General features: G+C 26.3%; 1 protein-coding gene across 2 annotated transcripts in view; it reads right to left on the bottom strand.

Annotated features, from left to right (window-relative positions):
• LOC112597940 overlaps positions 1–22,710 on the bottom strand; it is a 293,289-nt gene that overhangs the window by 90,220 nt on the left and 180,359 nt on the right. Inside the window, exon 1 of one of the 2 annotated variants that reach the window (XM_025344198.1) lies at positions 1,581–1,602. The exons of the other annotated variant lie outside the window; for it this stretch is intronic. Coding sequence (XP_025199983.1) covers positions 1,581–1,587 — 7 coding nt within the window. The 5' untranslated portion in view covers positions 1,588–1,602. Of the gene's footprint in view, positions 1–1,580; positions 1,603–22,710 lie in introns of those variants that run through there. 2 annotated transcript variants of the gene reach the window in all.

The following is a 22,710-nucleotide window of genomic DNA, read 5'->3' as shown; positions in this document are numbered from 1 at the left end:
GTACCAAAAGTTGACTGGAATTTATTTGAAATGGAACAATGTCAATATTGGCTATGGAAACTATTTGAACAAAGAAATAAAGTGTGGGTATTGTTGTTTATTAAATATTGAAATTGAGAAAAATTAACTTTCTTAAATCTAGTTAAGAAAAAAATAATATTAAAATTCTAAAAACTCAGTATGATATATTTTTTGTTAAATTGAAAAACCAAAAAGGTTCTCTCATGTCTCCATTACAATAATGATTTAACACAAAAGTTTAAAAAAAATAAAACAAAAAAGGATTGTTATAAATGCATATAGAAAAAAATATTATATCATAAGTAACAAATACTTTGATTACAGAACAAAAAACGTGAAATTGTAAAATTCAATTAAAAATATAACAATATTTTAAAAATTGTTTATCATAAATGTATAATGCACTAATAATGATCAATGGAAATGTAAAATATAAATACACAATACACCTGTGTAGTGATATTATAACTAATTGTAATATTATGTCTGCATTACATACTTTTGTTAAATTTTTAAACCTACACACACTCAAATAAAGAAATTATTGAATTATTTTAAGTGGATATGCTATAAACCTTAAACCAATTTATATAGCACCCTCGGCATATTATGTGCTGTATTAACATTATAATATTATACTGTTCAAATGTACGAGTGTATAATAATTGAGGCTTGTTTCAAGATAGATAAACTGTTCGTTAAGCAACCTGCTTCAGTCAGATGTTTGTTTGAGCAACGTGACTTGAAACTAGATTAAATAATATAAAGTCTGGTGTATATTATATACAAGCATGAATAATATGCATCGATAAAAATCGACTCAAGTATATTTTAAACCCCATGTTAGTATGAAATAACGGTTGGTATTTAAGTGAATACAATTCTATTTCGGTGGTGAACATTGAACCATTATAATAATACTTATTGAACTGTACGGGATTTCAGTCGATATTTATGCAATATAATACAGTACGCTAAGTATAGCCAGAGAGACCGTTTAATCATTTCTACAACAGTGCACAGGTAACATTCTTAAAACAAATTACATACTTTACAAATGTATGCACATATTTAATGAAATAAAAACATAAAATAAGCCATGCGATTTCAGTCAGATATATATATATATATATAATTTATTATTTATTTCAGTGATCTGTATATGTATTGTTATTAAATTTCTATAATATACTTTTTTTTTTCTATTAAAATAAATTTGCAGATCTGTTTTATATTAATATTAAGTAACATAGATAAAACAAATATAATTACCAATATAATCAATGAAATTGAAAAATAAATAAATAAAGTTTTAAAAATTAAAACCCACAAAGATAAAAGAACACAATACTACTACAACTGAAAACTGCAGTGTATTTATAGTAATTATTAGGAGGCTAAAGCTTTATTCGACCTGCTGCTTCACCCCACACGTTAAATGTTTCCTAATCCAAACGACTTACTTCATCAATCTCGCCAAATCATCATGAAAAAAGTATATTTTTAATTTACCTGCTCGTTTTGCCAAATTTGTTTTAATAATACTAGTGACAACGTACTTGACATGTCCTTATACAATTCGATTGACAATCAACGAGATTAAGTTTATGTCCATCTGCATAATCATATTTCCAATTTCATAGCTTTCAATAATGTATTGACAAACACTATCAGTCCAAATGGATTTAGTTTTAATTCAACACTTTCGAGTCGTATTATACAAGTATATTATGATCCACTGGTAGCAACAGTTATAATTTAATCAATGATTATTTACGTATGACTGGCGAATAACGTCAGGTGATAACAAATATCAGTTTATCACACATAATTTTTCCCTTATATTCTTCATATATACGTTATTGTTATCATAAGCCTCCTTCGTTATACTTTATAAGTACTGACATTTCCGCTACTTTATCTGAAGAAGGTTATTCAGTTAAGCACATCAGCAATGTAAACAAACAACAATCCTCCTCCATTATTTTTTATGGATTTCGTATCTCAAGATAACAATATTGGTATTCACAATATTACTTCCTTATTGATTATCTATTAAAGTTACAATTTAAAATTCTCATAAAAACTCCAACGAACAAACGTAATACTTTAATTGTAAGTTATATGGATATAATCACAATTTTTTTAATCAACAGTTATAATATTTTATCAAATGCAGCAAATAATAAAAGAGTATACTAAATATCGTAATAGTGCTGCCAAATTCGTTATAATTGCACATGATGCACAAGAACCACATACCCGATAATAAAAAATTCCCGATATTCAAGAAAATTTATTTTCAAACGCCACAAAAGTAACCTTTAACCTGAATAATTTATAACTTCAGTTTGTTGGGTTCTATCAATAGATTGTACTGAATCTCCGTTATTTTTTCTTTTATTATTGTATGTATTATTTTTATTTTAAATTTATATTGTATGCATATTTACGTATCGCACTTAGTTGATTGTAAATATTCAGCAAAAAATAAATAAATAAATAAATAAATCATTGATATTTTTAAGAAATTAAGTTACTTTATTTCTGTTAACTTGTAACGTTTCCAAGTTAGATAAATTAAAAATAACTTTTAACTTTAAACACAAATTAAATTTTTGTATTATAACTTAATTAAACCGATTGAAAAAAATAAAAATAAGTTGACTTGTACCAGCTTTGAAAAGCACTAAAAATCTCTGAATATTATACATTAACAATGTAAAAAAAAAATTTTTAATTTTGGCAACCCACAGCATACTGGTGATTTTTTATTTTGAACCTTTGATAGTTTTATTGCTAATTTTTATCTTTGCGATAACATTTAATCTAGTAGTACCAAAGTACTAGAAAAAATACCAGTAAAAGTCACAGGTTACGATCAATATCAAACGTAAAGTAATTCATATAAAATTCAGTTGCACAGAATATAATGTATCATATACGCTTATTTATACATACAATAAAATATATTTTCTTTGTAAATGTAAATATATGTATATTATGGTAAACTAATATTCAATATTTCATGATATAAAAAGAATATGCATATTACGACATTATGCATATGTATTTAAAACCTTAATACGACTCAGCAAAAATATAATTGTGTTTGGGAAAGTCTGCTGTAGGATATGGTGTAAAATATGTACAAATTGTTCAAACAATTTACACTACGGCCCTGTATAGTAGGGCGAATTGTTTATTATTATATTGATATAAAGTGATAAACTCCAAATGCATTCATGTTAATGCTAATGAAATTAGCCACAGCATTAGGGTAAGAACAATAGTTTTCAATTTTAAATCTACAATATAATTTAATTCTAAAGGTATTTAACAGAGCATATTATTTAAAATATATATATACATTTTGAATAATATTTTAACCATAGTAGCATAATATAATATTGTGATTTTATACGTGGAATTCATTCATTTACAAATATTAAAATACACCATCGTATTTTTAAATTTTTAAATTACTTTAAATATGTGATAGGTGTGTGTTCATTGAATACTCCACATAGGTCGTAATGATATATTCAGAAGTTTAGTCATTTTTTTTAAATATGTACAACAATATGATATAAATATTAAAGTGTAATATGTCACATATATATGGATAGGTGCCTGATATTTATATATTAAAATGAATCATAAATGTAATATGGTCTTTTAATTTTTTTTTCAAATTTAAGTTTATTACGTGTTAGTAAAAAAATTTGATATTATTTACGACACAAAAGTTTTACCAAGAAAAAAAAATTATTAGGTGTAATAAATAAAGTACGTATTTTGTGGATTTAAAAAATATATGATAATTTGCTAATATTTAAGAAATAAGAGGGAAATGTTTAAATACAAAATTAAATTCATTTTTATCATAGAAATAAAAAATAATCTTATAAAAAAAAAAAACTATCAACTCTATACATAGAAATAAAAACTTCAGAGTTACAAAATCATAAATCATAATACTATATAATATTAATTAGTTATTGACGGTTTGTATTTTAATTAACCAGTGATTTTTTTAAATAAAGTTTTAATGTAACAAACGATTTTGCTATTATTCGTATTAATCTACTTTATGAAGTACTAAATTGTGATGCGATACTGATTTGATTAACTTAAAGTGCTACCAATCTAAAAAAAATATCAACTAGTATAAAAAACGCAACTTAAAATATACAATGCTTATACACTATTGATTGTCTTAATTGAACCAATCGATCAATACCAAAATTATTATAACCAACAAATTATAGTTAAATTTATATGTGTAAATTAGTGGCATAAAAAAATGTATGATAATATTATCTGAGCTTACATGGAATATAAAGTAAAAAGTTGACGATGAATAAACCAAATTTATAAGATTTATAGCTTCTTCTTTTTTTTTATTGTATTCTTTAGACGTACAATTAATTTGTATTGGATATATTTTAATACACATTAATACAAATAATAGATACATGTAACACATAATAATATAATGCCATGAAAACATGAAATGACAAGTATTCAGGACTTAGATAACTTAATATAGTTGAATGTAAATTAAATTATAATAATATGTAGTGACAAATATATAATTACTGCAGTAGAACTAAAAACTCTATGATAGTATTGTTTTAAAAGCTACTAAGAATGAAGATTCAAATCATTTATTAAAATGAATAGGTTTGTATTAAAATATACTACACTAAATAAAATGAAGTTATTGCGTGGTCGGCTTTTAACAAAAAAAAGAAGATAAGAATCTAGTTTTTCTGGCGCATCTTGATCTTGGTCAAGTTGATTATCTATATCTAATACCTATATTGATATCCGGCGGCTAAGAGTATTGATTAATTTTCCACCGAATACATTCGGATGCTCAACGGTTAGCGATATAAATAAATATATTGTGCACTTAACACATAAGACGAAACCACAAGTTTTAGTCTGTTTTTATTCTCTTCTGTCAATCAACCTAACTGATATGTAGGATAAAACTAGCACACTTAAACAGTTAGTGAATAACTAACCATATTGATAACCGAATGATAACCGTATTTATTAAATATGCTGGTATTTGCACTAGATGAGGTGGACCGTCCTTCAAATTTATCTACACTCGTTTATTAAATATTAACAACTTTATATCGTAATCGAGAGTCTCGAGAGGGTTGCCGAATCAAGTGCGTACACAATATATGCATATCATACATGAATAATATATATATCCGTTTACAGTTTGTATTTTGCGATGGATATAGTTTCACTATTAGCAGTGAGCAAACGAGCGAATTGGAAATCATGGTGAATGTAAATTATAGAACATTCTATTATGTTGGAAATTTGGTAACAATCTGATGAACAAGAGAAAAAACAATAAAAGATCGATGCCAAATCTGCATAACTATTCGAAAAAACACTCTTCGATATTGCCACAGCAATGCAATTTACGTGCACTTTTGCGTGACTGTGCTAGATATATTATCACAGGTAGCAAACTTTAATCACGTGTTTAATTCGCTACAAGTTAATCGGATACAACAGTGTCTAAATTAGCAGCACTTATTATATATACTTTATCTAACGATGTAGTCCAATTTAATTCACTTTCCATTGACAAAATAAAATACACTTCGAAATGGTCCGCATACCAGAATGTACGAGTAATAGATATTAAATCTAGTCAATTCATAAGAACCATTTATTTTGAAAATAAATATACAATAATATTTTTTAATTAATTTATGTATATTTTAATTTTAAACACAAATTATACGCTTTTAGGTCCAAATATTAAATTTTAAATCGAATACTACAATTATTATTATTGTTACTTATATAAATTATAGATTGTAATGAATAAGCATGAATATGGACAATTTATAATTTTATATCAGTTATCGTACATTTAAATTATAGTTTCAAAGATCATTATTTCATAGTACCTATAAATATTTACAATGATTACATTTTATAGAAAATACGTTTAAAATATAATAATATAAACTTGTCTAATATTATTCAAGTAAGTTAATATTTATAAATTACAACAATGAAAGATATAGTAGCATCTATAACTCCTGCTACACAAAGTAATTAATGTTTTTCACACTGTCAACATTTTAATAATAATTTAATTAAATATGTACTTTGAACGTATGTACTATAATAGAATAATCATAATTTATGTGAGATAAACAACAAGTGATCACTTGGAAGTAAATAAAGAAGAAAAAAATAAACCATATCCATTTTTTAGTACAAAATTCCTATATTAAGTGAAATATACTTACTTTAAAACGGTATGATTAATTAAATAACCGGTAACTCTTAAAATAAACAAAGAGACACATTATCTATATATATTATTTATTTTATGTATATGTTATTTTAATACTCTTGTTATTTCCAATATTACGAACTATTCAACTCTGAACTATGTTAATAATATCGCCTTTAGAAATACAAGTATATATATACATTATATCAAAGTATCGTAAATAATCATCTGTAAATTGTACTTAATTACATTATCTATTATGTTCATTTAAAGTAATTCTTGTTAAATTAAAGCATAATATTATCTCTAACTATTATCTCCAAAATGCATTGAAATAATATAAAAAAAAAAAAAAATTAATGAAGAATATTCGGTCCATTAACTGATTGTTTCTAGAAACCGCAATAAAATTGAAGTCCTTTAGCAAACGGTCGGTCACCAAATAAACCTTGCATTTGTGGTTTGAGAAAGTTTGTTTACCCTCTTGGGATCTTTTGTTTCTGTTTCCAGGCTGAAGTCTGTATTTTTTCATAAGCCATTTTTAGAAAACTACTTAATGAAAATTAGTTCTTTGATGATTCATATTGTAATAAATCGTTTTAATTTAAAGAAAAGGTTTCATATATGTGTTCTATATTGTACACTATCTCATTGTCAAACTGTTCTATTGAAGCACAGAAATTTTCGAACTTAAATTTAAACTTTGAATTTGCTGTATATTTAAAAACCATACACTTTTTAAAATAAAAATAATAGTTTTACTAGAAGCGAAATTATTTATAAGCAACAAAATACCAAATAAAGTCATTACATAGAAACTTTACGATTAAATATATAGGAACGCAACATAGTTTAAAATATAGTTTATACTAGTAAATATATAATAAACTGCGTATTGTTTGAGGAAGCGTCAGACATATGAAAGGGAAATATACTATACAGGTTAATATATTTTAATTAGTATAAAGTTAAAATAGTTAATAGAATATTAAACTAACAATTTGTAATCTATTGAGAGAACAATAAACATCTAAGTAAACCATAAGCTTTATGAATAAATATTAATAAGAATGTCGACAAATTTTAAGAAACAGTCTTAAAAAAACTAGAAAAGCCAGTTATGCTATAATGTGTGCTTAAAAAGTAATTATTGCAACTATAATTATGTACCTATTAATGCATCACATGTGTAAAGAAAATAAGAGTTTATATAAAATATTTATCATTAAACAATTAAATTATTATATCTAAAATGTATCATACGTAACTGAAATAGTTAGGTATGATTGTTATAAACATTAAAAATAAAAATATTTGACGTTTATCAATTATAAATTAATTATTATATTAGGTAGTAATAAATATTCAAAAATGTGTTGAATTGCAGTGTTATTTAGTTTTTAATTGTATTTATAATTACAATACAAATCAAAAAAAATACCATTTTCAGATAATACAAATAAATTGCTTATTTTTAAGTTCTTATTTTTTTCCGTTATGGTTTTGTAAGGATTTTTTTTTTAGATGACCTCGTAAAAAGTACAGAGGGGGTCGAAAAATAAAAATATTATAACTGTTTCATTTATTAGAAGAGGACGCTTGAGGCACTTAACACATGGTCAGGAGTAGGAATTCAGCCAAATTTACATGAAATAACAATATACCAGCATACCACAAGGGTCAGGTGCACCCCGGTGAAATAAAAATAACCCTCATCTAATTGTTTTTTACTGCAGTGTATAATGCATTAAAAAAATTAGTATCATGAAAGAAAAAACAATCACAGAGTGAATAAATGTTCTCTACTATAATAACACTTAAGATAAAAGTAAAAACCATAATATTTTAATTATTATATTTAATTATTAATTAATTGTCAGTGTTATGATATGAAAGATACTTTTATTTTATTCACTTATTTTCACATTATTCTAAAATAAATTACTGAAAAAAATAATAAAATTATGTGCAAATATAAAAGGTCAAAACATAATTGACTTAATTTAAGATAACAGATTATAAAACTTCATAATAGCGTCGAAAACAGAGTCTCAAATGTATAGGTGTCAAGTGTACCTTTGTCATTAATATTTTAATAACAATATTAAATTTAAACACATTGTCGTTCTTTCCCCCCCCCTCATTATTTAAGAACTGAAAAATATTTTCTTTTAACTCATCAAAGTACAAATTAGATTTAATTTACTACTACAAAACATCATCGTAAAAATTAAAAATTTGGTGCATTTTTTCATGTAAAAATTGTCTTAAGACATAAAATTATGAAAAAAAAATCCATAAAAACATTAATGTGAAATCACATTTATCATTTCATCAGAATCAAGAATACGAACACTTGGCACAATGTTTACATCATTACTAAAACAATGTTAATAACAATGATTAATACAAAATTAGACAAACCTTACTTCGTTAGTAATTTTATTTAAATTTAATACACCAATTTTAAATAATCACCAGCTAAATAACGAGGTGCAATAAGACTAAATGAACAGGAGAAAAGTAATCTGTTGTTTTATTGTTACTTGTGCCTAATTTTATAAAATAAAATTATATACCTATACCTACTATAGTAATTATTAATAGTTAATATTTGCACTATTGTTAACAAATAACTATTAATACTTTACTGAAATATTGAAAAATGTTAAAAATATCCAATTAATATTTATAGATAAAATACATATTTGCTGATTACAATGAGCAATTTTAATATAGGCACATGATAGTTAGAATATTTTGTTCGCATGTGATAAATAATTATATTTTACGCTTTTAAATATGGTTCCCAACCAAAAATAAGCCTACAGTTCTTGTTTTCTTTTTCCGAAAAAGTAAACATTGGTGAAAACGGGATCAAACGTTTATTCGTTTGAGGGAAAAGGCCTGTACGTATATCTGGGGACCACTTTTTGCCAGACAAGGGCATTGTCTTTCGAAAAGTTATGACATCTGCATGAGTAATGACGGTATTTTGTGTTTAAAAATTTATATTTCTCATCAACTCTGGACGTGCATAACAGTATTATAAAAATCTCGTACAATAAACAGTACCTATATATTTTACGGAAAAAAAAAATAATAATAATAATAATAAGTATGACATTTTTAGCCACTGTCTCGTTTTTCATACGTACAATAATGTTATATACGACTGTAGAGCATTCTATTCACGATACTCGATGGGCAGGGGGATTACAATAACGACCCGTCGTCTCAATTATACGCGAGCACGCGTGAGTCATTGGCAATCCAATTCAAGCACAAGTTACGTATCGCTATATTAAACATTTATACACCCTAAACGCATATTCCAACGCTTTCTGAATATATTCTTATATATTCGCATATTTATGCGCACGAGTGTGTGTGTGTGTGTGTGTGTGTGCAAACGATTGAACTGAGACCATTATTCCGTCTCGTCGCGCAAAGATGGCAACGACCGATTATGTAACTTATATATATATATATATATATATACGAATATATATACATATATCGGAATACATCGTTTTTCTCCCCTCGAAACATCGACGACGAAAACACATCACGAGGGGTCTGCCGACGACAACGGAAAAGAAGCACTGAAAACAATAACAGAAAATACGCGGTGGCGCTTATACGGTGCACTCACTCGTACGGTCGACCGCACGCAGCCGTTACTTAAAACATTCGCATAGACTTACACGACCGACCGGTCATTGGCGCTTTCCCTTTATAACATATTATTATTTGCCCACACGCACGGAATAAATGAGTCATTTTTTTGTGTATGAGTGTGTATGTACACATCATTACGATGCGACCGGTCTGCAGTCGGTTGCGGGGCGAGTGTGTTCGCGGCGTTTGATCAACACGCGGTCGACCGATACTTTTGTGCTGAGGGGAGGGTGCGTTTGTCACGTGGTGTCAAGGGTCGGGCACGCGGGGATGTGGCAGCCACGCGTATCCGGCAAACCGACTTAAACGGTCCCGTCGGTAACGTGAGCCCCGCCGAGGCGCTCGGACGAACTCCCTTGGCGGACAGCCACTGCCGAGGGCCCGACATTACGATATTTATACAACGTACGTTAACATACGTATTTTACCGTTGCGACGACCGTCTTTCCAATGCACACATAGGAATGTACCACTACTTCACATAAAACGTGTAAACGGTTGTTTTTATTATTATTATTATTATTATTATTATTATTATTATTACTACTACAATCGTTCAGTAAACAGGCGACAAAAATAATTTTTTACTAATCGTTTATTACGAGTTACGCGCAGATATAAGAGTAAAATATACTGAAATGTGTTCAACGTATACAATACATATTGCATCAATGTTCCTAACCACTCGAACAAAGAGGTATCGTTTAGAAACTTGCGACGAAATAACCTAAAAATTAACTTGCACACTACACAATCATTTTTTGTTTTTATATGTTTTTGCAGAATAAATAATGCTGTAGAAATTAAATTACTCTTCACCAGTAAAATTGTATAAACAAAAATGTCATTATTGAATGATTTCTTTTTTTCAAGTCGTCATAATAATATGTAACAATTAAAAACCAACAAAAACTATGATTAATTCTAAAAAAAAAAAAAATTATATTAATACTTTTTGCTATCGATATCATCCAGAATTGAAAATATTTTCAACAAAAACAAATATTCATGACGTAGGTAGATACTGCTGGTCTTATATGCAATTTAAATTGATGTAAATGACATAATCCAATGTTGAAACGAAATTATTTTAACTGTCTACTTAATAAAAATAAATATGCAATATGAGTATACATAATAATGCACATTGTACTCAAAATGTCTTTAAACGGATTTTATTTTTTTGAAATATCATTAAAAGAAGAATGCAGAATATCCCGTTGATTTTTAAAAACTTGGATCTCAAAAGCCAATAAAATATATAGCTTTAAAACGAAATATGGGAGCGGGTTCGAAGGAGAATTTGTAGAATTACGACCCAAAGAGAACGGATGCCCTACTCTTATACTACAGCCAACAACTTCCCACTGGGACGTTACGTATATTTTGTGTGTGTGTGTGTATTTTCCGTTTAAGGTAATGCGTTTCGGGCGTATGCTGTTAAGAGTTTTCCTATGTTAGCCATTCGGTTTCCGTTCATATTCGTACATATACAACCAAGATACACGACTGGACGCGAGTAGAACTTCAAAGAATATAGACTAATACTATTTCAACGTTTGCCACATCTCAACGTGTGCAGCGGTCGATGGAATAGAGAAGAGGATAGTTTTGCAGAAAGGATAGTAAGCATTATCATATATGAATATTACCTGTTATTTCTTTAGCTACCACTGCCATTATTGTGTTAATTACGGAAAACTCAATTTCGTTGCAAACAAGTTACAAGATTAACCCTTTGAACCGTAAATAACTCAAACTTGAAACGGTAAAGGGTAACTTAAAAACACTACGAAACCCCCAAGCTGGACATTTGTTTATAATTATAAATCACCCAATCATTCTAACTATCACTGTTATTATAACACTGCATTGATGTTTATCCATTAACATGCGAAAACTTAAAATACAGGTAAATATATCACGATATAAATTTAAATATAACATACACAACCGAATGTACCTACCAAGTTTTTTTCGTGTTTTTATTGGGCATATGTCCTATTATGTTCTATTTTATTTATGTATATTTAACACTATTATTATTAATATTTATATACTTTGTTTTCAATCATAATATTCAAAATTACTTATTATAAAAAAAAAAAAAAAAAAAAAAAAAATTGTAACTTCATATTTTGAATCATTTTGATGTCGTATTAACTTCAATTTAAATAAACAGTAGAGTGAGTCAATAATAATAAAATTATAGAATGTCTTTATAATTTACTTAAGTGCGTAACGTGAAGACAATAACTAAAAGACAAACTGTAGATGAACCTCAATAATTACTCTAGATTACATCAAAAGACGAGTGTCAGAATTTTAATATATTGTATTATCGTAGTATCATTTAGGAATTCAATCAAATATATTAATTTTAAGACTATTTATAACTTAACGAATCAAATCTTGAATGATTATAATAACAATAATAATAATGATTATTATTATTGCATTAAAATTACAATATATGTACTTAATACTTTGATACTTTGATATCTACATGTAAAATTGTGCTAAAAGGGTTAAGGGTATTTTTTTTAAGTGCACAAGTGCGTAACTTTAAACATGGTTATATTATAATAGTTATATAATAGTAACATGATAAATGTAAATTTATAATTTAAAATCATGGTAGAGATTGTTTATAAAAGCTGAGTAAACAGAAACAGAAACACTGAGCAATGATATAAGTGTGTTTACCCTGCACGAGCTGATGCTAATAACGATAAACAATAATAACCACATTATATTGCAAATTATGTAAAGCAACGAAAAACACGAGTTTAGAGTAAATGTATTATATTTCAAATATCATTGTATTTCGTTATTAAACGTGACACTTGAGATTTAATAGACATCCAAAGTTTGTCACGTAGAAAATCGTATTAGACAGCAGTATGCTATACCTATAGCAAAACAAACTTCTATAATAATTTATATTTTAAAAGAGATAATTAATACCATTAACAATGATTTATAGCTCGAAGGATTCACAAATAACTGCAAACTCGACGCGTAATATTATGATGATATAATTGAATAATATATTATATTAATTTGTCAACTTCTTTTCAATACAACCAACAACAATATGTAAAATATTTACTTAAAAACAATCAATTATATAGTGATATATAATTCTCATATGGATAATTATCATAATATATCACATTGTAGAACTCCTATGTGACTTATTTCTCCTTTACGATTATAAAATTCGATTCAAACATAACCTAACAATAGTTTCGTTTCGGCATAAATGTATTACAGTGCTTATATTACATAGTATTCTCTGTTCGAATTATATTAGAAAATATTTTTTTACAAGCATAACATAGAATATTATAGTCAAGAAACATTGTTCTATAATAAAGCGAATGCTGATAAATGTTTTAAATACATGACCTAGTTGGACATTTTTTGTAAGAGTATCCATGAACATATTCATTTTGTTATTCTACTTCTAAATAACATTTTACTGTGATTATTTCCCATGCATAAAATCGCAATCGCACGGAACGTCCACTTAAAACAATACCCTTTACACAACAACCGCTGTTTATTTATTGCACTCAAGCACCACTTGACGTGTTCCCTATTGAGATAAGCTGTGAAAAAAATGTAAAAAAATATTCACCATTTTTATTGTACAAGGTTGCTTGTAGGAATATATTTTATACCACGTTATTGGTCGGATAAGACTATTACAAATATGCATTTTTACTAAAACGTTTATAAACTAAAAAACACGTAGATATTATAGATATTGCAATAAAAATAGTAACTTTATTCACTATGCAATATTTATACAGCTTAAATGCACTATTATTTTTTATAGTAACTAAATCCCCATTTATTATTCGTGAACATAATAATTATTATAAGTCTTAGTAAAAATGCATTGTTAAAAGAGTATTTAAATTAAAAATTAATAAATAATTGAAATTTGGTATATGATAAAAATCTGAATGGTTTGGTTTGATTTATTATATATATAGTAAATTAACTATTAATAACTACATAAATTGCATATTAATAAAAAAAAAAATGAATAGGACTCATAGCTCGTTTTTTATCATATAAATGCAAGCAGAGCAGTTGTATTAGACATTAATATAAATATAAAAATGACTATAAATATAAATCATCACATTTTAAAAACGGTCCTGTGCGAAACCTCAGTTAAATCACGTTTTTTTTTTTTAATTTCGATTACATAATATCTAAACTCGACATAAAACATTTTGATAGAACAATTATATCAAAAAACATCGTTATTAGACCAAATATCCCTCGTGTTACTCAGAATCTTATATATTATAATTTATAGTTATGCACAGATTTATGTATATAATTCAACGTGTTATCTTCAATGAAGATACATATTTGAATTACAATGATATAAAAAAATATGTATTTATAATATTTTTACTCAACTTATTTTTCAGTTCACCGCCTATGACCATACGCATATCTGCTCAAATCAGTTTCATATACATAAAAACAAGAGTACTTCAAAAAGAAAAATCTGTTCCTCGACTCTTCAAAATCCTTTCAAAAAATCGACCATCCTCTTCAAACACTACACTCACATAAAAATGCTGACGACGTAAATTTATTTTACATTCATAAAACTCAGCTATAACAAATGCCAATATCAAATAACCTAACTAAACAATCATGAAACGAAATAAAAATGTGATATTTGAACAAACTGAGGTAAATCAACGAATGACATTTTTAATTGAAAATAAAGACATATATACATACAATTCTTACCTCACAAATGTATTCAATATAGTACGTTTAATAAACTATAATCAGTATAATATATGAATTTATCAAATTTTAACATTATACACTACAATTACTCTCAATATTCAATAACCAAATTATATAAAGTTGTAACCACTTTTAAACTTAAACTAAAAACTAAATATTAGGCTAAATATTATTATAACTAATATTAGGCATACATAATTAATTTTTAGTAAAAATTATACAAATATTTCGCCAGTAATATTATCTAGTACTTTTATTTTTATTTTTCTAATATTTAATGAAAAGAAAAACAATTTATGTAGAATTATAATAAAATACCATGAGTTATCAGTCACGGAAAACTTATTAATATAACTAAGCATTTTAAATTGGAGTAAGATGCCTATATGTACAATAAGTATTTTAACAGTGAAAATGCGATTACGTATAATATACCTATAATGTTACGTTACATTTAAATGTTTTGATATAATATCTACTGATAATATATTTTTTTAAATTCTTACTGATTTTAATTATTGCATTGTTTTATCCGTATGAATATATTATACGCAGTATAGAAATAAAACGTCATAAATTAATTAATTTAAATACGATTGATGTAGAAGGTAACTCCATCAAAATAATAATTAAAATTGATGGTTACAAAACTCAATTTTACGAAATTGAGTCGTGAACATGTCGTCATCCTCTAATAGTGACGCTTTACCATCCTTTCAACATATTTACACATGATAACTCACAAAAAGACAACCGTAACATTATCCCAATGGTAATAGTACGTCGGTACGCTATATTATGATATACCGATGAGTTGAACATGTATCGCGGAACACTAAATCAGCAATACAAATTTTTACATAATATATAAATACATATAAATCGAAATTGTAATAATTATTGGATAATCTTATTCTTGAAATCACACCACATCCTCAATGTTTATAATGTTCTTTACGCAATACATACGTAAACACGCACGGTGCGTATCAAGGTTGTGGTGAAAAGGACTCGAAAAGACAATTTTAAATATAATAATAGTAATAGTATACACATCCTTCGGACATAAATATGAGTATCAAACGCCCACCCCGAACGTACAAAGCACTTGAAATATAATACTAAAATAATATTATGCGCTCTTAGGCAAACTTACTGGCGTTTACATTAAAAAAAAATATACATCATTGTGAAACATAAAAAATAAAATCAATTTAAACATATCTATTAATACACATTATCAGGGTCAATATATTAACAAAACAATTTTATCAAAAAAAAAAAAAATCACTTTAAAGTTATTAATTGATTTCAAACGACATAAGTTCATGTTATCGTGGTATGAATATATACAATAAAATATACACAAGATAATAAAAATTTTTATTTCTGACTGATTTCGTAACGTTATCTAAATTCATTACATGTAGACTTATTATTATTATTTAATCAAAATTTTTTTAGGGTTACCCTTAGCCACCGAAGATAAATAATATAAATACTACGATATTTAGTCATGGTTTTAAAAACATTATGTATGGTTCAATGTTTTAAATAGGTATAATACCTATAGAATCATTATATTATTACTAAATAATGTAAAGTATCATAGGTAGATATTTAATAAAAAACAACGTACTATTTTTTCGGCGAGTAAAATAACAAAACGGGTATAAAATTACATTACAAATAATTTACGAGAACCCTATTCGACCCGCCAATTTGATTGCCGGCTGCCGGTCGCGGGATTTATTGGTTTTTTCAATTTGTCCCCACTCCTACTGGTTGTTCATCCGCAGCCACCCATTACAACAGACGAGAATACATGTCACGTATTGACCACCGGCAATACCACCTCCACCGCCACCACTACCACCTACACCACCATTCCCGTTTTCAAATCGACAAGCGGCCGCGGTCGGAGAGATAAATATAATTTATAAACGGAATTTCGTAAAACAGTCGCGCTTCACACGTGTTGTGTAGTTAAGCTCTCTACCGTATATACGACTATGATTTTAGAAGAGAAAAAAAATTATCGAACGTTGCCAACACGCGTGACTGGTTTTACCAAATCACGTATCAACAACGTAGCAAATTAGACGGAAAATCCCATTTTGACGAGAAAAGATTGTAATCGTCGAAAAAAATCTAAAGAAGGAATACAATTTTGTCCACGCAGTCTCTCCCACACCGAGAGTAGGTACTGTGCGGTTACCGTGGCGAAGGAAGTAGATACTTAAGTTGGATAGTGGCAATATTTTAAGAGACGAGAGCTGTGCTCAAACAACAGTCGTTCACAGATTTTTACACCGCAGTAAGACCAGTGATTTAGAAAAGTACGTATATAACTACATACATAACGTATATATATATGTTTGTATCCCAATACTATAATCTGCGAATTAGTAACAAATAAATTGCATATAACGATTGGCCAAGGAAATAAATATCGAACAATAGCCTGAAAAAAGGTGTAAAAGGATGTATTTTTACCCATACCTAGTAGTTTTTATTACGAAAGTTTTCGATGAAAACAACGGTTAGTGACAGGCAAACGCTGTGCTTTTTTAATCGCACCGGCCATTGTTTTTGTTTTGTTTGTAATTTTTTTTATGTCTTTTGTTTTGTTTATTTTTATTTTTATTTTTTTTTGAAAGAGGAATTAATGAAAAAGTTTGAGAATACAGTAGCTAACATATTTGTAAAACTGCGGTCGCATAAATTGATGAGGTGAAAAAATGTAATAGTTTAACAAACGTTCTGATTAAATACCTGTTGAATAGAACACAATTAATAGAAATCAGAAAAGAGTTAAAAATTCCATAAAATCTTTGTTAACTTCTTGTGTTTATTCCTGAAATCATCACACTGTTTTTTTTTTTTTTTTTTTTTTTTTTTTATCTATACTGTTCCATAAATCATAATATTTAAGTTATAATTTAATTATACTCTTTATCTTATATTATTTAATTAAAAAGCTATCATATTTTGTATTAAGCTAGACATACACTATGCTAATAAGTAGGTACTCCAATTGTTTATGTATGTATATTATGATATATTAATGTATAGAAAACCCCAAAATTAAAAACATAAAACAAATCTTGTTCCAATGATTGAGAAAATTTAATATTTGTAAACTTGAAATTGGTTGATTTATATTTATTTTGATGAAAAACTATAAAAAAAAAAAAAAAACCAAAATGATTATTCAGTTGTTATGAAAACATTTTATGATGACAATATAATATTGACATAAAATAAATTAAAATAAAAAAAAAAATCAAATATAAATATAACTTTTTTTTTTTTATTAATTAATACTTTGAATATAATTTGTACACACCATAAACATTTAAATGTTGATTGATATTATATAACATGATTTTAATAACTAAAAATATTTAAATGTACACAATAATAAATAAAAAGAAAATAATACTCTCAAATGTAACTGTTTTTTAGAATACAATTGAGTTCAAAATTTTAATTATACTACTCACAGACATTAAAAAATTAACAAAATTATGTTTTTAGAAGTTAAATTCAATATTTATATATACATAAAATATTAAATTAGATTTCTTAAAACCACATTTTGTTCAATTATTAAAAAACATTTGCTTAAGTAGTAATAATAAATATTTTATAAGATATATGATACTGGTTACTAAAGTTTTGAAAAAAAAGCTATTTTAATACCTTACTTTATTTTTTATTTTAATAACATGACAAACTCTAAAATATATTATATGTAAATAATAAATAAATATTATTAAAGTAACAGTTTTCGAGGGGATTTGAAGAAAAGAAATTATCTGAAATCCTATAGTATGTATAATATTTTGTATTTTACAATTCATAATAAATTTAAAATACAATAATAGTTTAATACCAGTTATGTTAAAATATATTATATTATAAATAACACATAAACGTATAAAATATAAATATAAATATTAAGAAATCTCACGTTCTAGATAACTCATTTAAATATAACATACCTAGTACCTACGTACTGGCCTTAACCATAAGTCTGATATCTAACTAAAAACAGTTTACCTTGCCGAGTTAGGGATGACTAAGTTACGATGAATAATAAAACAACTAGTTATACTAATAGTATCTAATATATTATGAAAACAAAAACATAGTGTTAATATCAATTATTTATAAAATAGCGTTTGAATTGTTTATAATATTTATACACTTATCGGAAATTATATATATTATGTAGTAAATGAGAATTTAATAGCAATACCTTAGTTTTCGTTTAAATGCAAATTCCAACCACAACAAAATGTATTATGATACTATATTAATACATTGTTTTCGCATAAAAATGAAGGCAGTTTATGTTAATCAAAAACAAAGTGTTCGATTCAAATATATTAGTATGTGTACTAAGTGTTCGAAAATATATATGATCAAATGTATTTTTGTTCAATTATATTTTTGTCCGAGAATTTTCCGGTAATGTATGTTATTTTATTTTAACATAGAATATTCTGTAATATTATTAAGCATAACAAAAATTGTAACTTAAATTGTTTATATTTAAGACAATCAGAATTTCAGCTCTTTAACAAATTTTATTTGATTAAACAAATGTATAAAATTTACACGAATCTTCTATTAAATAATAATAATAATAATAATAAAAACATTAAACATATTTATATATTTAATGTTTACCCCTTTTAAGACGACGAAAAAAAATGAAAATTCATAACGTGAATAAGGGGAATGATGTTATAAATATTATTTTTTAAATATAAAGTTTAACTTAAGATTATAATGGATTTTTAATCACTACAAATAATGCCATCAATAATGTTTTTGTACTCGCAATTCGGTCATATATTTTTATTTCTCTCGATACATTTATCGTCATATTAAAAAGAATTAACTCAAAGTACTTATACTCGTGTTCATCATGATTCATTAATATATTATATTTCAAATACGAAATAACACATTTTCACATATCATATTTCTATTATATTTATTTTAGTGTTTGTTTTTTTTTTTTAGTTGAAAATAGATGGAAACAATTTTAACTGTATTTTTGAACGAATAAAGTAACCAACAATTAACAATCTATTTTATTTAATTTATTTAGCAACTATACATACATTTTAAGGAAATTAGTGATACTCCGTGGACAGAATCTACAAAATATAAGACCCTCGCCTTATTGAAACCACCAGAATTGTGATCAACAATTCAACAGGTGTAATTTTCAAATAAATAGAATATTTTATAATATAAAGTTATACTATAGCTAGTTTTAACTTCATAGTACAAAAATACGGAACAGAAAAGATAATGTCATAATGTCATAATTTACAATTTTCTAAGAAAAAAAAAGAAAAATGAAACAATTAAAAGTATTTTTTTAAGATAAAAAAAGAATAATCAAAATGACACGAAGTTTATAAGAAGTATTTTATATGATTTATTTTTAACTTTATAATAAATAGTTAAAATGAAACATTTGTTGGTTAATAATTTATTTAATATAGTTATTCCTTTTTGATAATAATTCACATTTTATATCTTAACGCATCTTTCGTTCATAAAATGGACTCTATTACTAGGAACAACCTTATAATTATATCAAATGTCAAATTAGTACCTATTTCAAAATTATATACATGCCGACTACTAAATTATTCATCAAAATTTATGGTTTCGAATTCATTGAACTGCATCTGTAAATATTGGACGTCGGATTACTAAAACAACAGTGCAGTCACAGTCTAGCTCACATATATCCAAAACTAACTAATTAATATAGTGCATAAGTGAAACCGACGATGCCGAGGACCGCTTAGATGATTAAAAAGGGTGATCATCCTCGTGACAACATGAACTGTTTATCATGGTAGATCGTCTGGAGAGCAAGATTACTACGTGTGGTATGCGCGGTATTATGATATAAATACGTATACACAAAACAAAAAACATCAGTACAATTAAAAAGTTTAACCAATCAACAATTGATTATAATTGATTATGAAATAATTATTATATATAATTCCAATCAAAAATTGAATTGATTTTAACAACTTTTTAATTTTTTTTATTTTGTGTTAACTGTGAGTTTATTAGAATATTACCTAACTATATTGTTAATTTTATAATCAAAATTTGGTTATGAATTACGTTCTTCTACGACAACTATAATATTGATTTTAATAACACTTTTATTTATTTATTAATTATTAATAAGTAGTGTTTATAAAAATATAAAATACAATATTTAACTTCACATTTATACAATGTTTGAATTCAACTTTCGTACAGTAAGATTCTCTAGCGTAACAACCCATAATAATCTATCTAAAAAAAAGGTACAAATATTTTTCAATGAGTTCATGTTGAGTGGAAATATTGTTGTTCATAATAAGATTTTTCTATAGTTAAACAATATATTTTGTAAGTTTTTGATTGTTTTAATATTTAATACAACAGTTTATACACCAAATTATACACAGTGATAATCATTATCAGTTTTATGTTTTCGATCTAATTATATCACTATATAAACGGTATATTCAACGAAGTGTAAATACTGCAGCGACCGGTGGAGAAAATATTCCCCACGTATAATTCTATACATAATATTCCTGTCCGTCTTACCCGCCCTTAGAAATTGTTGTGTACGATACCCTACAACAAACTTTAATTCGACTTTCTCTGGTTCCGATATTAACTTCGGACTAATGGGTGATTTGTGGTGTTGGCAATCTGCTGTTGGGTAAACAGGATTAGATATTAACTTTTGTCGGTGGCTGTAGTAGTTATTGGTGGTGGTGGTAGTAGTTATAATAGTGGTGGCGGTGGTTGTGGTTGGGTTGCAGGGTGGTAGTTGAATGACGGAGTGATGTTGGTGGTGTAGACTTGTGAATAGTGTATGCAGAGAGGCGGGCAAAAGCCATATACAAAGTTCTGACATAATTGGTACATTGTTTCCATCACATAGGAAAATGAAGAAAGATAAGCGGAAGGATAGAAGTATATGATGTACTCTCTGTGCATTTTGAGCGATATACCTAGACAGGCGTCTTCGATATTTTTAAAAGACTCAACAACCATCTATGGTTGATTCCCTATCTATTTCAGATGGGATCGTCATTTTATTACTGAAAAGCAGAATGGTCAGCAATTCATCAACTACATATATAATTAACTGTTACCTTTCTCTTATAATTTCGAACCCACACCGAGGCTTACTTGTTAAAATTAAAAAAAAACACCAAGAGACAGAACGTTAATAACAAAAAATAAAAATAATTAAATATATAAGAACAAATATTACTATTTTAAGAAATAATTGAACATTTGATATTATAATCTTTATGTATATGATCTCTGTCCGTCAGTTGTGATCGTGTAACTTCAGAACGACTTTGCATATTCAATAAGTTATATCAATAGACAATTTAAGATTTGAATAGATAATTTATACACTATTTTATTAACCCTATAGCCTCTTATAAAGTAGCTAATATATGCATAAATTTAGTTTAATTTATACAAATCGAATATCCTATTTTATAGTTAAATAATTGTATTGGTTTAAAAATATGAATTTCAATTTTTTACAAATTAATTTAAAAAGTAAAACAATTTTTTAAAACAAAACTTGAAAACATAATTACAATGATTAATTTATTATTCATTCTTATTCTGGGTATATCTTTGATTTAAAAACATAAAGAAAAATACAAATATTAACAAATATAAGATTTACATAGGTTTTCATTCATTTCAGTTGATTGTGTTTATATAAAAAATTATGTCCAGAATTTAAATGTGGAAATACGTTAATAATTAGAGTATTTTGTATTACATATTGGAAAAAGATAAAAATAAATACATTTTTAACTGAGCAGTTAAGCTAGAACATAAATAAAATATAATGCTAT

Source organism: Melanaphis sacchari, unplaced genomic scaffold (genome assembly GCF_002803265.2).
Source record: "Melanaphis sacchari strain LSU unplaced genomic scaffold, SCAv2.0 Contig44_pilon_pilon, whole genome shotgun sequence".
In the NCBI taxonomy this organism is placed as follows: domain Eukaryota; kingdom Metazoa; phylum Arthropoda; class Insecta; order Hemiptera; family Aphididae; genus Melanaphis; species Melanaphis sacchari.
This window is presented reverse-complemented; position numbering and strand designations above follow the sequence as displayed.